Source organism: Acomys minous (assembly GCF_964271855.1).
Source record: "Acomys minous genome assembly, chromosome: 17".
NCBI lineage: Eukaryota > Metazoa > Chordata > Mammalia > Rodentia > Muridae > Acomys > Acomys minous.
The window spans coordinates 37,945,168-37,964,918 of record NC_140500.1 but is presented as its reverse complement, the minus strand read 5'-3'; the positions used below and the strand labels follow the sequence as shown (position 1 = coordinate 37,964,918).

Below are 19,751 nucleotides of genomic sequence, written 5' to 3'. Positions count from 1 at the left end.
AATTTTCTGAGTGAATGTAAAAAACAAGCTCTTTGGTGTCTCTTGGGCGACTCTATGGCTCTTTTAGGGTCTGTTGGGATGATGAATTACCTCAACTGATTTCTGGACATTAATTCCAACTTGGATTCCTTGAATTAGGAATAAACAGACTTACAGGGATGAGTCCTCTGTGTATGGTGTGGGATTTAGTTTGCTAATATTTTATTTTACTTTTGTTACTCGTTGATACTAGTTTGGAAATTGAGTTTGTCACATTAAACATTTTATCTTACCTTAGCGCAGTTCTCTTTTTTATAGAATTTATCCTAATATCTACTTAGTGTGCAGGGATAAAGCCGAGGGATCTGACCTTTGTTCCCTTTAGGCTTTGGACTCTTAGGCATCAGTGTGTCTGTCACTGAATCACGAGTGGGACAAGCTGTCTGTCGTTTCAAAGATTAAATACCCATGTTCCCTGAAGATAAGAGACCGGGTGATAGAAAAATACAGAATTACTATGACGTATACCGTTTTCAAGGAAAACTTTTAGGAAGATTGAGGAATTTAAGTCACGTATCTATTTTTCCACTCTGCAATTTCTCCATTCTGCAAAGTACTGAATCAAATCCAGTATTTTCACGTTGCCTGGCGAAGCTTCCAAACTAGGTTGCAACGGTCACGCTAAGCTGGTAATTGCTTGGACAAAGCGTGTTGAGCAGGTCTCAAGCATCAAGAGGTGCACGCTGCCAATTTTCTGTACTTTAAGTACCTGGAACATTGCCTGTCTTGCACGCAGGTGCAGGACGAAGTGGGGCTACTTGGAAAAAACCTGGCCTCTCCCGGAGGAAGTGGGCGGAACCTGTCGTGGCTTCTCATTCGCTGCGGTTCCTTAGTGCGTGTTGACGTCACTGAGACGCGACCCGGAAGTGCGCGTGCTGCCCGGGCCGGGGATGGGTAAGCGGGCCTTCGGGGTAGCTGTACAGCCTTTCTAAGGTACTGGTGACTCGTGTGTGCCGCGTGCGTCTGAACGCGGCCTAGGTAGATGGCGGGAGGTAGAGGCTGCTCCCCACTCTAGGTGACACCCCGTCTCTTTTCACTGATTCGTGTGCGGCGGCCGTATCTGAGGGCGGGTTCTCCATGGTTTTTAGAGTTAGGAGCGAAAGCTAGGGTTTCAGACTCGTGGCCTTCTCGTGGGTAGCTGGCTCCGCGGCGCGATAGTTCTCTTGGAGTTAAGAGCTGCCGCCTCTCGGATGTCGAGCAGAAGGCGAGAAACGCTGGGGCAACCTCGCCAAGTTCCAACTTTGAAGGCAGTAACCTTGAGGCGGACGAGGGTGATGTGCACGTGTAACTGACGTGCTCTGGATGTCTGTAGTTCGCGCTAGTCAAATATTTCATTTTCTGGGCTTGGCATCCCCCCTCCTGTTTCCAATATAGTAAACGTAGCAAGAGTATAGAACTGGGTACTGCCATCTGAGAGGTTTAGTGTTCCTTAACGGGCTTCCAGGTTATCCGGAGAGATGAGTTTGCTTGTTGGGCTGTCTGACAGTGTTTGTCCGCCCCCATTTTGAAGTTTAATTAGCTTACCTATGTGTTTGCCATGTAGATGTGTGGTCGGTGACTGTCTCCAGATGCACAGGCGCCTGTATCCTTGGCACAGGCAGGTCCTGAGCTGCAGCTGGAGTAGATTGTGCCTCCTAAAGCGATACCTGTTTACAATGAAGCTGCAGTCTCCAGAATTCCAGTCGCTCTTCACAGAAGGCTTGAAGAGCCTTACAGGTGAGAGGTTAAGGCTGCCTTCTGGGCTTTGGAATTGCCCACCACAGAGAAGTAAGGGGCAGGCAACTTTCCGTCCTACTTGGGATGAATTGAAAAGCTTAAGCCCAGATCACTAGAAAAAGTGGGAAGCTCAGTGCAACATGAAACACAGCTGTATACCCCAAGAAATCCCAATTATCATACATTATGTGATGAGACCCAACACCTTTAGATACGTGTTCTGATTGGAAGAGGAAACACCTGCTTAGGAAGTGAAGCGCCTTGTCTGCTTGCCTAATAATAAACTGAAGGAGTTAAGAGTTGAAATTTCAGAGTCTGATGTCATCCAGTTTGTAAACAGTGAAGCTACGTTTTTCTTCCTTTGTATAGTTGCTTTCTGGGAAAACAGAAGGACATGGAAACGATTTCCTCTTTTTCTATGTGTGGCTTGTCTGGGAGGCAAACAGAAAAGTGCTGTTGTCACAGTTTGGTCAGCATTGGTCTTTATGTGAGCAAATGATGCTGCAGCATCCCGTAGCCGCAATGCAAAGCCTATGGGTTTGTCAAGAATGGCTTCCAGGAATACACAGCACTTGAGATGCCTTTTTATTACCAGAGTTAGTAGGGTGCATGCTCTGTGTTGAGGGGATTTGTCAAGAATGGCTTCCAGGAATACACAGCACTTGATGTGCCCTTTTATTACTGGAGTTAGTAGGGTGCTCTGTGTTGAGGTTGGAAGACTACTTGTAGGAGTCAGTAGTCTCCATTGTGTGTGCTCCAGGATGCAGCTCAGGATATCAGGCTTGGTGACAGGGACTTTTACACACGAATAACAAACATCTCACAGGCCCTTGGAGTACTTTTAAAATACAAATGCTGGGATTCTGTCCTACAGTCCACTGACTCTCAGAAGGACAAACATATATTTTCTTTTGTTTTCACTCCATAGATTAATTCTGTTGAACAAACTGGGGGAAACGTTGTTTTAAACCTACTGTGCTATTCCCAAGGCTACTTTTGTACTCTTGAAATGAGACGATGGTATTTTTGGTACCTACGAAAAGAATGAGGAGAACATTCTTTTAAGTTCTTTAGGTGAGGTAGAGGCTTGTTTAAGTGCAAGTTAATGATGCCATTTTCACTGTGAAAAATGCTAGAAATTCTCTGACCAAAAGAAAAATAAAAAGAAACAGGTAAAAATAATAGTTATCCAGGCATCATAGTTAAGCCTCTGCACATCTTATTCAGACTCACCATTTCCAATGCTCAGTAACCACAGTGGCTGGCAGTTTCTGCTTGAACACTGCAGATCTAAGAGCTCAGTTTGGCTGATTGAATGTGTTCTTTTTTCATATCCTTTCCCAGCCCCTAGTTTTCCTGTTCCCTATTACCCCCCCCCCACCTAGAAACAATATTTAAGTTGTTAAATAGTATAGTTTCTTAAATATCTTTTTAAAAATAGATTTTTATTCTTTGAAAGTTTCATACAATTTTAGCATAATCACCTTAACTACTCTTGTTCTTCTTTACTCCCCCAGCTTCCTGTCTGTCTGTCTGTCTGTCTGTCTGTCTTTTAAATAACCCATCAGCTTCAATTTGTGCTACTCACATACTCCTAAGTGTGGAGCATGGTCATCTCTCCAGGAGCCACACCCTTAAAGCCTTTCTCATTGCTAGCTGGAAGTAATGTCTTTCCTAGTTGATGTTACTGGACAAGACATTTGACCACCCAGCTGGATTGACCAAGGTGGGAAGCAGCTTGGAGTGATGTACTCAATGCAAAGTTGGAAAGAAACCACAGGGAGAGTTTCATTAGGTAACGTGTGAGGCTAGGATTAGAGATGAGGCAGAAGTTAGATATGGGAGCTTTTGTTTATTATGTGAGAGACTTTGGACATTGAGTGCAAATCTGTAGGAGGCGGAACTGCCTAGTGTTATTTACTCTGGTGATTTAGAGTAATCCGGCTATAGAGGCTAGCTTTAAGGAGCCAGTGGTGTGACACTGGGTCAAGGAGATAAATGAAGACATTCGAGAGCCCTGTGTCAGAATAAGCCCAGAGTGTAGAGGACCGGCCTGGGTGTTAAGGGAGATAGATCCCAGTTTGGACAGCTTTTCAGTTGTTTGGGACATGGAACTCTCCGTTAGTTTTATGAAAATTGTGGACATGATTTTTACATTTTAAAGACTCTCAACTGGGGCATTGGTTGGGAGACTTGATTGGGAATTAAGGGAGTGTGAAACTTTATTGGAGAGGGTTTATGGAAGTGGTGTCTTGTACAGAGCCCCCATTTACGTAAGGCAGGATTGTTTAGTCAAGCCATCTCAGAAAACCTACAGAGAGGGGATGAACGAACGGTTTGAAAAGAATAGGCGGAAGAAGAGTATGGGACACTAGCAGAAGCTGAGGATTACATTTTGTGTTGTGGTTAGGGATGGGTTTGCTGATGACAAGGACACATCAAGCCACTTCCTGCAGTAAAGGAAGAATGCTGCCTACGGAGGCCACTGTGCTTGCTCTTCTGTTGATAATAATTCATACTCATAGTGATGATGCTAAGGTATCTTTGGATTCTGTACTAACTTCTGGATCAGAAAGAAAATTTCAAAGTTCTTAGGAGCAGTGTACTGTAGATGAACCATCTCAGATGTTCAGGACTTTTTCACTCTCATACACGTGACTGCTCAGTTCAGTGTGCTCCACTGTCTGCAGGAGATGATAAGACTCTGCTTTTGTGAGTACTGGTCTTGAATCACATTGTGCTTAAAGAACAACAACAAAACCCAACTGAAACCTTCTCTCCTCAGAATTATTTGCCAAAGAGAATCATGAATTAAGAATAGCAGGGGGAGCAGTGAGGGATTTACTCAATGGGGTGAAGCCTCAAGATGTGGATTTCGCCACCACCGCCACCCCTACCCAGATGAAGGAGATGTTCCAGTCAGCCGGCATTCGCATGATAAACAACAAAGGAGAGAAGCATGGGACCATCACTGCCAGGGTGAGTGAAGCTGAACTTACTGGCTCTGACACTTCTGTGATCACTTAAAGTTAACATATTATCCAACGTTTTAAAAGTCTCAATAGGAATGTCAGTGAATCCTACCGACCCTCTGGAATCCTCCATCCTCCTCCATGGAGCTACTTATTATGTAAGTGTGTTACTCCAGCCACTTCTAAAATTTCTGAGGCAAAACCAAGTAAGTCCTCTGTTGGAGATTTTGAAGGTGGTCTTCAATCCTGTGGTATAGTTCCTTGCCGAACCTCTCCAGAGCAAGCCCATATATTCCTCCATCTTTCCAGGGTATAGATACTATAGTTTTGGGTTACTTCAGGTTCAGGTTTAGCATTTATGTCTGTTATTTACACCTGGTTCTGGAAATACGTTTTAACCAGATCCAGAAGTCTCTCCGGACCTACTCCACAAGGTACTACTTTTATCATGGGAGAGACCAGCTCCATCTGTAACTCCACAACAGCGTTCCAGTGGGCTGGGATATGGGTGGACAACAGTGTTACTGACCCTCACTTCCCCTTCCGTCCCCATAGCATTAAACTAATCTGTTTTAAAATGAGGAATATGGTTTACAATAGGACATAAACTATTTTTATAGTTGTATCTTATGTTTCAAGTTATTGTAAAAAGTTTTAAAACACTTAAATTTTAATGAAATTGCTTAGCAACAAACTTCTTAAAACATACGTCCTCTGTTAAACGAATGACATGTGACATACATTAAAGTAACTATAAAAAATGTAGTGTGGTAAATACAGAAACTAGTACCATTTGTCTGTTATCATTAATAAAGACAAGAGAGTGAAATAATTGCTTGTCATTAGTAAAGTATGAACTATACATTGCTGCATGTGTGGTATGCTTTTGCCACAAACATTGTAAAATGTTTGTCATAGCATATGCTGAGGCCCATTCTTAAAGTGTCCTTATGTGGCACAGGACTGTTTTTCTTTCACACTGCTCTGTTCTTGTTTCAGATTCAATGTTTATATTCCATAGGCTATCAGGTATAAAGTTTTGACATAGTGGGTTTTTTTTGAGAATTTTCTGTTAATGGCTTTCCTTAAATGTGCATATTCTATGGCTTTCATTCTGTTTGAATGATGCACTTAACCAGTCCTGACCAGACAGGCCTCCTGGATGCATTTGCAGATGACAGTGTCATGTCATGATGTGCTCCTCATCTCCACAAAGTGACCTGTTGTTGGTCGTCTCATGAAAAATGTGAGCTAGTGCTCCTGATGCTGTTAGGAGTTTTCCTTAGAGATCAGAATCCCCCAGGGTTGTGCCAGGGATAAGCTCAGTTGTGTTGTATTTTAAGAGGACAAGTCTTATTGACTTCCACTTAATCCTGTTTTCATTTGTGGTGCTTCATTTCTTCTATCAACAGTTTCTGGTGCCCCAAGTTTTATTTATTTATTAAGGTTTTTTTTTGCCTACACTGTACAGGGAGGGAAAGTATACTTGTTTCTAACAATTGCACATAGCTTTCCTACTTCAAGTCCTTCTCTTTATTTCATATGTAATTGTACTTCAAGAGCCTTACTTTATAATGAGAATATAGATACAGCTCTGTATCTGAAAAAGTATGTGAAACTGTGAGAAATGGAAGAACAAACTTCTAATGAGGAGGTCCTAAAGTTCTCTTTGGTCAAAAAAAAAAAAATCTCTGTGCTTGACTCCCACTAATATGCCATTTTGTCAGTGCAGCATTGGTCATGATCAGATGAGTTCGCATTTGAAATTTGCTTCTTTCCACATCCCATCCATGTCCAGATCCTTCTCAATGTATAGCCCGCATCATGTTGTTAGCAGAGTTCACGGCTGGAGGTGAGCTCTTTCCAGGATACACAGCACTTTGAGCTGCTACATCTCAGTCTGCTGCTCAGGGTTATATGTTGCAGAAACTGGTCTTTGGCTCTGCAGACCAGAGCTGTTGAATAGTATTTAAGAGAGTAGCTTGCTCTGAAATAGAAATAATCTGGGTCCAGTGCACTGAGGCCTCTTTCCTGCCACCCTATTCCCACTTCTCAGAGTTGGATGTTTGTGTGGGAAACTGATCCTAATCAGAGTGGATATTTTTAAGAAACTATTCTTTGGATTTTTTTGAATTCTATGTTTATGTACCAAGTTATAGTAATGGACTTCAAATAGAGTAGTTGGCAGGTATCACAGCAATCCTGCCTTAAAATATTTGGTGAAACTAAAAATTAGCTAAGAAGAAAACAAGAGTTTGTGGGGGCCATTGTTGTGATAGGTAAAGGCACCTGCTGCCAAACCTGACAACTTGATTCAGTCTCCAAAACTCCAGTAGTGGAAGGAGACAACAGACTTGTGCCAGCTGTCTTTGGCTGTGGCACAGACATGCACACTCACTAAATAACAACAAAAACATGTTTAATTGCAGCTTCATGAAGAAAATTTTGAAGTTACTACACTCCGGATTGACGTCACCACTGATGGAAGACATGCAGAGGTAGAATTCACAACTGATTGGCAGAAAGATGCTGAAAGAAGAGATCTTACCATAAACTCTATGTTTCTAGGTAATCTCTTGAGAAAATAAGACAGCACTTTAACTCGTTGTCCTGCTTCCTCTCTGGGTTAAACTGCTGCTGTGGTGGAAATGTCCAACTTTTAAGTTGTGCTAATTCATCAGTGCCTGTTGGCTGGAACCAGCATCACTAGCTTTGAACGGGAGTATCTTTGTTGGTTTCCTTTGTAGTACTGTAGCGAAGATTAAGGGTACCTGTTAGTGCTTAGCAACAGTACCTGATACATTTATGCACATTCTGTCTGTTAACTTACTGTACTAAACAGGGCAAGAAAATGTGTATCACATGTCACTCATTCTCTCTACATTGTTTTATAAATGTGTGTCCACTCATTCCTCTTTTCGGGTCTCTTGCTGCACAATGGCAAATAGCTTTCAAATCTTTGTACCTGACTCTACACACAACCTCAGAATCTTTGTTAGCATCCAATCCTAGGAATCAGCAATTGAGTTGCCGTAGGTAATGAAACACGTCAGCATAATCTTCCGTGATATTAGAAATGAGGAGAAACATTCAAGACCTGAGGTGAGTTGGCATAGCATTTTGGTCCATTTCTGGTACATCAGCTTTTATACTTTAAATTTCACACAGTCTCTGTGTTTGATTATTGCTTCATGGGCCGAGAAAGTAAGTTTAGGCAAGATGGATACATGAAACTGTAGAATTGCTAAGTGCTGTAGTTAAGTCTGATCAGTGATGGTAGGAACTTCCAAAGCCAAGGCAGTTTATGATCGTAGGGAGCCAGATACTGAATGCTGTATACATACATACACACACACACAATTAATAATGTTGCCTAACAGGACTGTTTTCAATATACTTGTGGTATTTCATATAAAACAAAGCTAGTCTTGGTGCAGTTTGCTGAGCTTTAGCATGTGCCCAGCACAGTTAGAAGCATGTTACAAAAGTTGAATCTGCTCAGTAACTCTAGGAAGCCATTTAACTCATGGCAACATGACTGAGGTGTAGCTTGTAAGCTGTACACGTAGGTTTCCTGCTGAGGCATCCTGGCTCCAGAGGCCATGCTCTTTGAATCTTCAGTCTTTTTTCTTTCTTTTTAAATAAAAATAGTAATTAGAGCAAAACAATGATAACTACCCTCTCATTAGCCTAGTTTTCTGTTCAGGCTTCTTTCAAGTCTTACTGGTTCAAGCATTAAAAGTACGGCCACAAATGGCTTGTTACTTGGCTTCCGAAGGCATTTTCTTCCTGTTTCATTTTGCTTTTTGTAGTACTAGAGATGGAAATGAGGGGCTTGCACATGGTAGCTGGGAAGAGAGTCATCCTGCAGACCTTGCATTAGAACAAGGATCTTTTTTGTTTGTTTTTTCGAGACAGGGTTTCTCTGTGTGGCCTTGGCTGTCCTAGACTCACTTTATAGATCAGGCTGGCCTCAAACTCACAGCGATCCACCTGCCTCAGTCTCCTGAGTGCTGGGATTAAAGGCATGTGCCACCAACGTCTGGCAGAACAAGGATCTGAAGACAGATACACTCTGTAGTCTTATTTTGCTTGTTTAGCATCTCCCCGCTTTTTTTTCTGTTTTTTTTTTATATGGTGCTTTTAGAAATTGTCATAAATCCAGATGCTTCTGGTACAGTAGTTCGCCTATGTATAGATTCAAAACAGTTGGAAACACTTAAAGCCTAATGTTTGAGCTGGCCAGTGCTGTTGCTTTTAGAATAGTCAAGCAGCATTTAATGTAAAACAGCTAAATTGACAGTCATTTTCCAAAGATGGTGGTAGTTTCTCCTGATGGCAGGGTGAAATATCTCACAGGGCCATGGGTCAAGATGCTTTAACTGAATGAATGCTTTTAGTGTTTCTTTTCTCTTGAGTTGTTGGGATAAGTAGCTAGTGATCTGGGTTTGAGATTATCCCTGGAATGTGTGATTAGGAAAATCCCAGGCTAATGAAGATGAGTGGTTCATTCTAATACTGAAGGTTTATAAGCTATTAGGAGTAGTTTTAACAACTCCCTTCTGCTTGTTAGTGACAGAATTATCATAGTTAAGTCGTGTGTGTGTGTGTGTGTGTGTGTGTGTGTGTGTGTGTGTGTATGTGTGAGTGTGAGTGAGTGAGAGAGAGAGAGACAGAGAGAGACAGAGAGAGAGAGAGAGAGAGAGAGAGAGAGAGAGAGAGAGAGAGAGAGAGAGAGATGGAGTAATAGGTTCCCAGAGTCTAGTGTTGATTCCAGATTGCCTGTTTTGTCACAGCCTGTGGTTATCCCTCTGAGAGAAATCTGAAAAACTTATCAGAAATTTGTACTGTGACTAAGGTTGGAATGTTATTTTTTAAGATTTCTGGATTTTATTTTTTAACTTGTTTAGTTATGAGATCTACTTTCTGTTTTTGTAGTTTAAGTATGTGTTCAGGCCATCTTAGAAATTCTGTGTCCTGAATGCTGAGCTAATAGGTGTTTTGCCATCTTGGTCTGTTTATTTCAAAATAGCTTTTGCATATTTGGGAAATTAAGTTATTAGTCTCTTCATACTGAGATATTTCCTCCAGAATTTGTAATTTTCTGGAAGATGTTTTCCCCCCCGATAAGCGTATTTGTATTTTCAAAGTTTTTTTTTAACTTTTAGATTCGTTGTGAATTTCACATCATGCATCCCAATCCCATTCATCTTCCCGTCCCTGCGTATTTGCCCTCCACCTTTGCAACCTCGGTGCCACCTGCTCCAAAGAAAACAAAAACAACCAATTTAAAAAATCTTGACATGGGAGCCGGGTGTTACTGTCTGTCACAATCTCCCATTTTGTCCAAACAGCTTTACTTAAAAATGTTCATTGTAATGAGTCACTGGTCTGGTTTGAGGACCCTGGCTCCTGCTACACTATCAGTACTGGATTCTCATGGTGACTCCTTGGATTTCCTGTTGTTGGCCTGTGGCATGGAGATCCTGCAGCTTTGGTTTGCAGGGCCAGCCCATCACTCACTCCAGCAGTTCATAGATGACATGGATGTTTTTATCTACTATGTCTGTTACTGTGTTTTATTTTTGTAAAAACTACAGTGAAATCCCAATCGTTCCATTTTCCCAATAAAGACTCAGGAGCCAGATGCAGGGATGAAACCAGCTCAGAGAGGGAGAGAAAGCAGAGAAAGCTCATCTTCCTACTCAGCTTATGTCCCAGAAGAACAAAACCAAAACCCTCTTTTCTCTAGTCTTAAATACACTCAATCAGAGTCCCCCCTTGCTGTTTAATCCTGTGAGCCAGTTTCTTGCTCTGCCTCTTGACCTAGGATCAATTTTATTTCACTTGGCTTAAAGGTATGTGTTAGGGCTGAGCCCCATCAAACAGGAAAAAGGTTTTTATGGTTCACAATGAGATCAAATATCTTGCAACAGTATTTTTCTAAGATTTAATTTCTTGTGTCTGAATGTATGCAGGTGTGTGTGTGTGTGTAGAGGCTGGAAAAGGGTAATGATTGTTCTGAATTACTTTCCACCTATTCCTTTGAGGCAGGGCCTGTCCTGGTATATTTATTTTAGAAATATTAACTCTTATGTTTAGAAGATTATCTCTGCTCTTTATGTTCTGTGTAACATGAAAATCAGCCTCTCCCTCCTATTTTACACAAGTGTGGTAAATTGAATTTGTGTATTCTTGAAGGTTCTATCTTTTCAATTGTAAAGTGGTCTTTTATTCTGTTTCTCATTTACTAGTGATATATATGAATATGACTAATACCTGTATTTTTGTTCTAATTCTTACCTTTGTTGAATTTTTGCTGTTTGTGGTAGCTTTCAGATGATTTTTTTTCCCACTAAATCCTTGCTAATGATTTTTCTTCCCTCTTTTCTAATAAATAGGTTTTGATGGGACCCTGTTTGATTACTTTAATGGTTATGCAGATTTAAAAAATAAAAAAGTTCGATTTGTTGGACATGCTAAACAGAGAATTCAAGAAGATTATCTTCGAATTCTAAGATATTTCAGGTAAGAATTTATAAATTTTAACAATAGGAAATTTCAGTTTTTAATGTCACCCCTTGAGCACAATCCCATTTTGTTTAGTACATAACAGCAGGAATACAAAATAGAGACATCTCAAGTCCCTGTCCTCAGTGATGAGGTAGCACCCTTCTGAAGTACACATATTTAGACTGTTCTCTGGTATGTTCTGTATCAAAGCTGTAAATTATTAGTGCTTTTCCTTCACTAGGAAGGCCTGCATCCTTACCACAGGCCAGGCGCTGTGCTAAGTGCTCTGATCAAAGTGTCTGCCCTCACAAGCTTAAGAGTGCGATATGCTCTGGAACATATGTAGTACCTCACCACAAAACAACATGAGTGCTAAAGCAGTCAGAGTATAAATCTACTTAACAGTTGGATGGACTTGCTGAATGTGGTTTGAATTTTTGTAGATTTTTAACTGATAAACAGAAGCTATTATATGTATGTGTAATGTCCTGATACATTGTAATTTAAGCATGTCTCTGAATGTTTTGTAGTCACTATACTGTGCAGCAGTGATGAGGATACCATCTTACATGTTTATCTGTAATGTAGTGCCCACGGAGAGGTCAACTAACAGATCCTAGTCCTCGGCTTTCTTGGTTACATGTGATATTATATATTTGTGTCTGGATATTTTAACACTTTAACTCTAACTCTGTCTGTTGCTTCAAGAGTGGTGGCATATGCCTGAATCCCAACACTGAGGGAGCCTAAGGTAGGAAGGTCATGGGTTGAATGCCAGCCGTGGCTACACTGAGTTTGAGGCCACTGCACATTTTCAGTGTGCTCCATTTTCTGTCAGTTGATCAACAGCCTGTCTGATTTCTTGGCCATTTGCATTTTCCAAAGTGAGCCAATGTGAACATGAGAGCCAGGATCACTTTGTGGTACTGACTTTACTTCTTTTGGACATATAAACTCTAAAGTGGACCTCTTTTTGGTTATCAGAGGAGTCCCCATACTTCCCCCAGTGCCTGTACTAGTTTACTTCTTCGTAGCTTTACACATGGGTTTCTATATAACTTCTTTAGCACTTGCTATCTTTGGTAACAGCCATTCTTATTCGAATGAGATCACGTAATTGCATGTGCATTTTGCAGCTATTTCTTGAGTTCCTTCTATAAGCTAAATAATCTCTCATCAGATGTACCATTTACAAATATTCTATAGGTTGTGTCTTGATAGTTTCTTAATGTTTTTAAAAATATTTTATTAATTTATTCATATTACATCTCAATTGTTATCCCACACCTTGTATCCTCCCATTCCTCCCTCCCTCCCGCTTTCCCCTACTCCCCTCCCTATGTCTGACTGAGGGAGACTTCCCCAGCCTAAATGTCCCTCAGTAGAATAAACTGTGGTACATTTACACTATGGAATACTACTCAGCTATTAAAAACAAGGAATTCCCGAAATTTGTGGACAAATGGATTGAACCAGAAATTATAATGAGTCAGTTCACCCAGAAGCAAAAAGAGTTAAATGGTATATACTCACTTATATCGAGACACTAGCCCAAGGGGCATATCCCATGAAAGTCTTCACTTAACCAGGAAAGTGGGTCAGAGGGGAGGACATCCTATTAGGACTTTAGGTGAGAGAAGCATGGGAGAATGGGGAAATAGAAGGATCCAGAGGGTCCTAGAAACCTACAAGAAGAACATTATGACGTGCGGATCTGGGCCCAGGGGTCCTGCTCAAACTAAGGCACCAGCCAAGGACAATATAGGCAGTAAACTTCAAACCCCTATCCAGATCTAGCTGATGGACAGAACGTTCTCCACTGTTGAGTGGAGAGTGGGGTCTGACTTTCATGTGGACTCTGGTGTCCCATTTTTGATCACGTCCCCTTGGTGGGGAGGCCTGGTGGCACTCAGAGGAAGGATAGCAGGTTCTTAGTGATTTTTTACAAATCCAAATTCTATCCTAAAACAAAAACAAACAAACCCCATGTGGCAGTGTACATCTAGTAACATTCATTGTTCACTAGTTGGGACCACTCTGAGTCCTGTGGAACAGAGCATATCTTGTCAATAAATCCAAGTTTCCTACACTTGAGTATATGTAAACAGTCTGTTAATAGCAAATCAAGCAGCAAGACTTAAATTGTAACACTGTTTATGCTTTGTTGACTCATCACCTAGAGGTATCTGGGACAACCATAGTAAAAATGGAAAGTATTTTATGAACCTGCACAGAGGTAATAAAACTCTGAGGGTAGTTATTATTGTTTTTAGTAGTAAACTTAAAAAAAAATGCGTTACATATCAAATGTCTTACAGGTTTTATGGCAGAATTGTCGACAATCCTGGTGACCATGACCATGAGACTCTGGAAGCAATTGCAGAAAATGCCAAAGGCTTGGCTGGAATATCAGGCGAGAGAATTTGGGTAGAACTGAAGAAAATTCTTACTGGTAGCCATGTAAACCATTTGATGCACCTGATGTATGATCTTGATGTGGCTCCTCACATAGGTGAGAACAGGTTATACAATGTGAATCTCTAGGGACAAAACACCTAGTGTAAAGTACACGAGTATTATGTTTGTGTTACATGGCTATAGAGTTAAGTGGGGAAATGAAATTCTAAGGTAAACACTGGGATCAAGGATTAGGATAGTTTATGAGTAAAGAACAGTTCAGAGAGTACACTTGAATTTGATAAAGCTGTGCCACTTACTGGCTTTGTAGGTTGGGTTGTTTATCATCAACAGTCAGTGGAAGCAGTAAGTTAATGCATAGTAAAATCTTTCACAGTAGTACTTAATATACAGAAAGTCAGTAATTGTAGCCAATATATTCATAAGAACATAACATTACCAAGTAGGGAATGTGTACAGATAGGAGCATGACTGAGAAGGCATCTGATGTGACCACAGCTCCCAAGCCTCCTGGTACATCCTGCTCAGGAAAACAAGAATGTGATAGGGCTTCCCTAGGAGTTAAGAGAGTGACAGATGGATGGGCTGATAATAAGCAATGGAGAAAGAACACTATGCAGTCTTTAAAAACTACATGGTTTAAGAGATGAGTGAGGGTTTTGTAACTAAAACAAAACAAAACGACTTTTTTTTTGGGTCTATACAGGTTTACCTGCTCTTGCAAATCTAGAAGAATTCAACAAAGTCAGTAAAAATGTTGAAGGCTTTTCACCAAAACCAATGACTCTTTTGGCCTCTTTATTCAGAGTACAAGATGATGTCACAAAACTGGATTTGAGATTGAAAATTTCAAAAGAAGAGAAAAACTTGGGCTTATTTATAGTTAAAAACAGGAAAGATTTGATTAAAGCAACAGATAGTTCAGAACCATTGAAACCATATCAAGACTTTGTTATAGATGTAAGTATGTATTAGGCTTGGTCAGAAAGTAATTCTTCACTAACTGGATAAGTAACTTTTTCAAACTAGATTTTATGTAAGTACTTAAATAGTAGAATGAAATTGTGTTTAATACGTGTAAAATTCTGTGTCATTTAGTCTAGGGAACCGGATGCACCTGTCCGTGTGTGTGAGCTGCTGAAGTACCAAGGAGAGCACGCTCTTCTCAAGGAGATGCAGCAGTGGTCTGTCCCGCCGTTCCCTGTGAGTGGACATGACATCAGGAAAGTGGGCATTTCTTCAGGGAAGGAAATTGGGGCCCTGTTACAGCAGTTGCGTGAACAGTGGAAGAAAAGTGGTTACCAAATGGAAAAAGATGAACTTCTAAGTTACATAAAGAAGTCCTAAAATGAGCTCTGTTTGAAACAGTGGAAAGTCTTGGTAAGACTGGTTTTCTTTCCTTCTGTTTCTCACTTAAAATTTAAGAAACAGCAGTAGTAAACTCAGTGTTTTCAGTTACTTCTATTCTAAGCTCAAGTCTACCTCCTTTTAGTACAGTTTAACTCTGAATTTTCCAACTCTTTTGGAAGAGTGCCAGGTGAGAAAAGTCATAGCTTTTACTTGTTTAGACTGGCTGTTGATCTTAAAACATGGTAATTGTTGAAGCAAAACACTGTGTGTGCTAAAACAACTACTTAGTTATGCTGTCTTAGCTGTTTCTTGAATTTTAACACTAATTAGTCCACAATGGCATTCATTTACACAGGATTGTTTCTGATTTCATATGTATGCAAAGCTTAGGGGCTGGTGTTGAGACTTCTAGGTGACAAAGACAGTAAACAATCTTTATTTTATTAATTAGACAGATATGGCTTAGATTTTGACATTGTATATTAACTCTCCTTTCTGCACAGCCACTCAGTTTCTGTGAGGAAGTTGAATAGGGTTAAGTTGGGGAAAAGGGGAGCCTCAAAATCTACTTTACCCAGGTCAGTAAATACCTGGAGTTTCTGCTGTTGGCACCCCACCTACATGATTATGCAGGAAGTATACAGATGGAGTAACATCAAAGCTGCTTTGAGGTGTAAGATCCCCTTAAACAATATATGGGCGCTGACATTACACTGCTGAACTAAAAGGCAGAATTCTCTCACTTCATGACTGTGGCTCGAATGAAACCAAAGTGGAGTTTTAAAATAAGCGACATTGAGGAACAGCCACAGCCTATTCTTGAGTTGCATTTTATTACTGTAGTTCCTACACTTTAAATATTTTACTTGATCAACTTTGACATAATTCAACAGTGTAGATTTGGATATAGGTATTAGTTTTGGTCAGTTTTAATTATGCTCAATTGCTTTAGCTTTCTTTCTAAAGGGTATAATCCCAGAAGCATATACTGCTCACTTATATTTGCAAATGAAATGCAAAATGGACATATACTACTATTTAACATGACAGAGTCATCAAATAAATAGTGCACATACACAAAATGCTATTTTTTCTGCTCAAACTGCTATTTTACTCTTTAATTTTTTCAAAATTTACAAATCAGCATCTCACACAAAGCTAAAGAAAATTATAAGGAACAATGTCCTTTAAAAATAATATACACTGCCTTGCTTCTGTCCTGTGCCTGCCAACTCAGCTTCTGGAGCGCTTTTATCTAGCGCAGTGGTGCCACTCTCCTACCCTGCTCCATAGCCCCAGTATTTCAACGGTGTTTTCTTATCCTAGCAATGGCATATATTCAACAGGGTAATTAATGGCACCAAGCTACTAAAAGGAGATACTTCTGAATCCAACCTTATGTTTTATCCTGCTTTTTCATCCCTTGAACAAGTTGCCTGTGAACTTGGTAGTCAAATGCTGTAACCCAGCACACACATACATCACAGGGAGTGATGTCTGGTGCAGATCTGACTTGAGGAAACAAGGTTAGGAAGTTATCCCTACAGGTGTGCTTATAAACAAAGTATTACTTTGTCTGGACTTATTTCGTCTTCAGTCTCTGGAATTGTCGGTAACAGAGCGGAGCGAGTTAGGCCCCAGAATTTTTGAGGTGACATGTCTTTTTTGGTGGCTGTAAATTTCCATCCAATATGGCTTGCACAAATCTTACACTGGGCAATGGTCCATGCATACCTGTAAAGTGAAGGAAAGACACAAGCTAAGGAAATCTGTTTTTCACCTTTGGTCTAGGCTTGTCATGCAATTTCTTTGAAACCTCCTAAGTTTATAAAACCACCTGTCATAATTTGATACTGTATTGATATGATTTGGTAATTCACTTCTGCAGGCTTATGTTGCTGGTTTGCTCCAGCTTCAGCATCACTGCTTTCTCCTACATTTTTGTTAGAGAACAGCAATCTTAAAGACACAAGTGAAGTAGAGGAAGGAGAGCTTGAACTTTGAAAACAAGGTACTTTGTTCTCAAGCCAGCAATCAGGCAGAGGATTCTCCATGTAGTGCTTGCACTAGCATATTAATGTTAGTTTTACAGTCCTCAAGAATGATGGCAAATAGGAGGACTTTTTAAAATGTAGGGATTAGCAAGTAAAGTCACTACTCTGTAATTCCTTTGCCACTTCCCAGTGTAAAAGGGTGACCCAGAACCAAACAAGCTAGAATGAGCCAGGCATGGTAGCCCACCTCTTTAATCCCAGCACTCTGGAGGCAGAGGCATCGAGGCCTGCCTGGTCTACAAAGCTAGTCCATGACAGCCAAGGCTACACAGAGGAACCCTATCTCGAGAAGCCAGAAAAAAAAAATAAAAGCAGGATTGCTACATCTCATTATGTCCCTCTATAAGGCCTTTGATACACATCACATCAATAGTTGTAAATAGTTACAGTGGACAATAAAATTTTACAATGAGCTGACAAAATTTCAGTTTTCACTGAATGGAGTGAATCATGCCCCACCACCCAAATTCATTTTAACCTATTGATAAAGCTAAAATTAAACTATTCCTGACCTGTTTTGTATCATTTCCAGAAGCTTCATTTAGGACTAAATGAAGAGTCAAGAAAAAAAGATTAAACAACCATATTACCCAGGAAACCAGCTGTGCACTGTAGAAGGCCGGCCTATCAGATTCAGGTTGGACGCTTTATACACAGTCAGTGTCTCATGTACAAATCCATGAGGATTCACATATGCTGCCATTGGACCACACAAGGATAAACTGCCACAAAGAAGCAAGATCCAGAGTAAGACAATGAAAGAAAAATAGTAATCCCAGTTTGTTTGTTTGTTTTTCCCTTTAGGGTGTAAATTATGCTTTCTAATCTTTGAATTTTAGGTTCTATGCCTTTGTGTAAAATATAGGAATGGTATATAGGAGTTTGGCAGATATTGTATTTTGGCTTCAAAATTTTCTTTGCTTCAACAGGAAATAAGCCAGTGTTACAAAGCCTAGTGAAAAGGTCACGTTTATTAATCTTTGAAGAGTTAGTTTGGTCCTCTGTGGCATAGCAGGTTCAAATAGAATGCTTGAAGCACTCACATGTCAGAAGATGATAGACTAGCTCAGATTTTAAGCAAAAATTGAGGCACAAAGTATTTTATAGACACTGTGGATGTTTCCAGACTGGAAGACAGCCTTACCCCAAACTGAAGTAATTCCCTGTGTTTATGTTCTTTATTGGGTATATTTTTAAGGCATTGGAGGAAATAAGGAAAGTAGGACACTACAGATTCTGAAAGTGAAGTTGGAAATATATTGTGGGAGGTAGATTAAAAATGTAATAAAAAACTTACCTAAATATTTCGTTCTTGGTTGTTATTTCTGTTTCTTGACATTGTTTACAGCAAAGGGAAGTACACTGAAAAGGTTCCGTGGAAAAACAGGCATGTTATCCAGATCATGAAGAAACTTCTCTAGGGTTGTATGTCACACTCCCAACCAGACAAGTTTAGATTAAGGACTACAGAATAATTTGAAATGCTTCAATTTTTCAAACCTTATTCAAAGTTGGACAAGACTTTACTGTTTATACATTCCTAATACCCCAAATTTGGCAAAGAGATGCTTTTAAGGCAAACTAGAACAGGTAAATGAGTACTCCTCTAGTATCTGACTATGTTACTGCACAAAGAGATGTCTCCTGATCTCAACTGTGCCAACTGTCTGTGTGGCCTGGCTGACAATCTACACAACAGAATGTGGGTATTACTCACTTTATTCATGATGTCTAACTCACATCGAAGTCGTTGAATAGCACTACCAATTTTAAGGAGCTGAATTCTCAATACATCATCGATAGGAAGACAAGCAGCTACTCTGTAAGAAAAGTCTTAAAAGACATGTGAGGTTTGCAGGCTTTAAACTTAGGAACATTTATAGCTCTTTATATCTCAGTTATTTTCCTTTAAATCAAACATAGACTTGAATGAAACTGACAGATAGAGGTGACATATAAAGCTAAGTCCTGGAGCCAGCTTTACTTGTAAAGGCTCTATCAGGAACAGAAGTGTCTACATGACAGCCACTTCTGCAATTCAACTTAAGTTAGAAAATTAAAAAATTATGAAGATTCTGTTGCCCCTTAAACATTAATTTCTTTAAAGAAAAGTTCTTCAAAGTGAAAGAAATGCAGATGCCAGTTTAGAATTAGAAGGTCAGTTTAAACTGATTAATATTAAAGGATTCCTACCCCTGCCCCAACAACATGCCAGAGACTGCAATACTTTCCATACCTATTGGATTTGCAGGAAGAGAGTCATCTTTGAGATTTTCATCCCATTCACGTAGCTGTTTTTTAATTCTATCCATTAAAGTTTCCTGGTTTAAAATAAAAACAGCCACAATAGGAGTCACCCCTTTAAAAATAATACTAAACCCAAGACTAGGTAAAATGACTGTATTTTAAAGGTGAAACTGGTTGAATCTAACTCCTTTGAAAGTGCAACTTCCCAGACTTCTTGCCCTTAGGCTATCTATTCTGAGGACTGCAATTTTAAATGCCTCTGGATGCTCCTCTAGGCTGCTGCTTCCACTGCCCCCACCTCCCTTCTAACTTTTCTCAGGCCCTTTTCTGGCTTAGTAAATGGAGGTATGCTATAACATGCTGCCTACATACTTCACTTGACGACCAGTCTACAGAAAAGTGCTGTCTTTTTCCAGGCATTAACAGACTTTCACGATGCATG

General features: G+C 40.1%; 2 protein-coding genes across 6 annotated transcripts in view; one reads left to right on the top strand and one right to left on the bottom strand.

The window, feature by feature from the left end:
- The first annotated feature begins 850 nt into the window (after positions 1–850).
- Positions 851–18,364, top strand: TRNT1 (tRNA nucleotidyl transferase 1). Of its 4 annotated transcripts, none has more exons than XM_084766009.1 (9): positions 851–933; positions 1,583–1,755; positions 4,541–4,734; positions 7,157–7,295; positions 11,129–11,255; positions 13,559–13,752; positions 14,365–14,618; positions 14,757–15,038; positions 17,595–18,364. In XM_084766009.1, the coding sequence occupies exons 2-8, from the start codon at positions 1,608–1,610 to the stop codon at positions 15,003–15,005; spliced, it is 1,305 nt and encodes a 434-aa protein (XP_084622135.1). In that variant the 5' UTR covers positions 851–933; positions 1,583–1,607; the 3' UTR covers positions 15,006–15,038; positions 17,595–18,364. The 4 variants fall into 4 exon arrangements, with proteins under 4 accessions (XP_084622135.1, XP_084622133.1, XP_084622134.1 ...); XM_084766007.1 differs by having other exon boundaries at positions 872–972; XM_084766008.1 differs by lacking the exon at positions 851–933 and adding an exon at positions 960–1,054.
- Positions 15,422–19,751, bottom strand: part of CRBN (cereblon) — a 21,503-nt gene continuing 17,173 nt past the window's right edge. For both annotated transcript variants that reach the window (XM_084766005.1, XM_084766006.1), the window contains exons 7-11: positions 19,299–19,383; positions 18,780–18,895; positions 18,360–18,424; positions 17,653–17,784; positions 15,422–16,742 (exon numbers count right to left, since the gene is read on the bottom strand). In XM_084766005.1, the coding sequence (XP_084622131.1) occupies positions 16,562–16,742; positions 17,653–17,784; positions 18,360–18,424; positions 18,780–18,895; positions 19,299–19,383 (579 nt within the window). In that variant the 3' untranslated portion in view covers positions 15,422–16,561. The remainder of the gene's footprint in view (positions 16,743–17,652; positions 17,785–18,359; positions 18,425–18,779; positions 18,896–19,298; positions 19,384–19,751) is intronic.

Coding starts and splice junctions, on each gene's coding strand:
- TRNT1 (XM_084766009.1), top strand. CDS start 1,608: ATGCACAGGCGCCTGTATCCTTGGCACAGGCAGGTCCTGAGCTGCAGC. Junction 11,256..13,558: donor CGAATTCTAAGATATTTCAG/GTAAGAATTTAT, acceptor AATGTCTTACAG/GTTTTATGGCAGAATTGTCG. Junction 13,753..14,364: donor TGATGTGGCTCCTCACATAG/GTGAGAACAGGT, acceptor GGGTCTATACAG/GTTTACCTGCTCTTGCAAAT.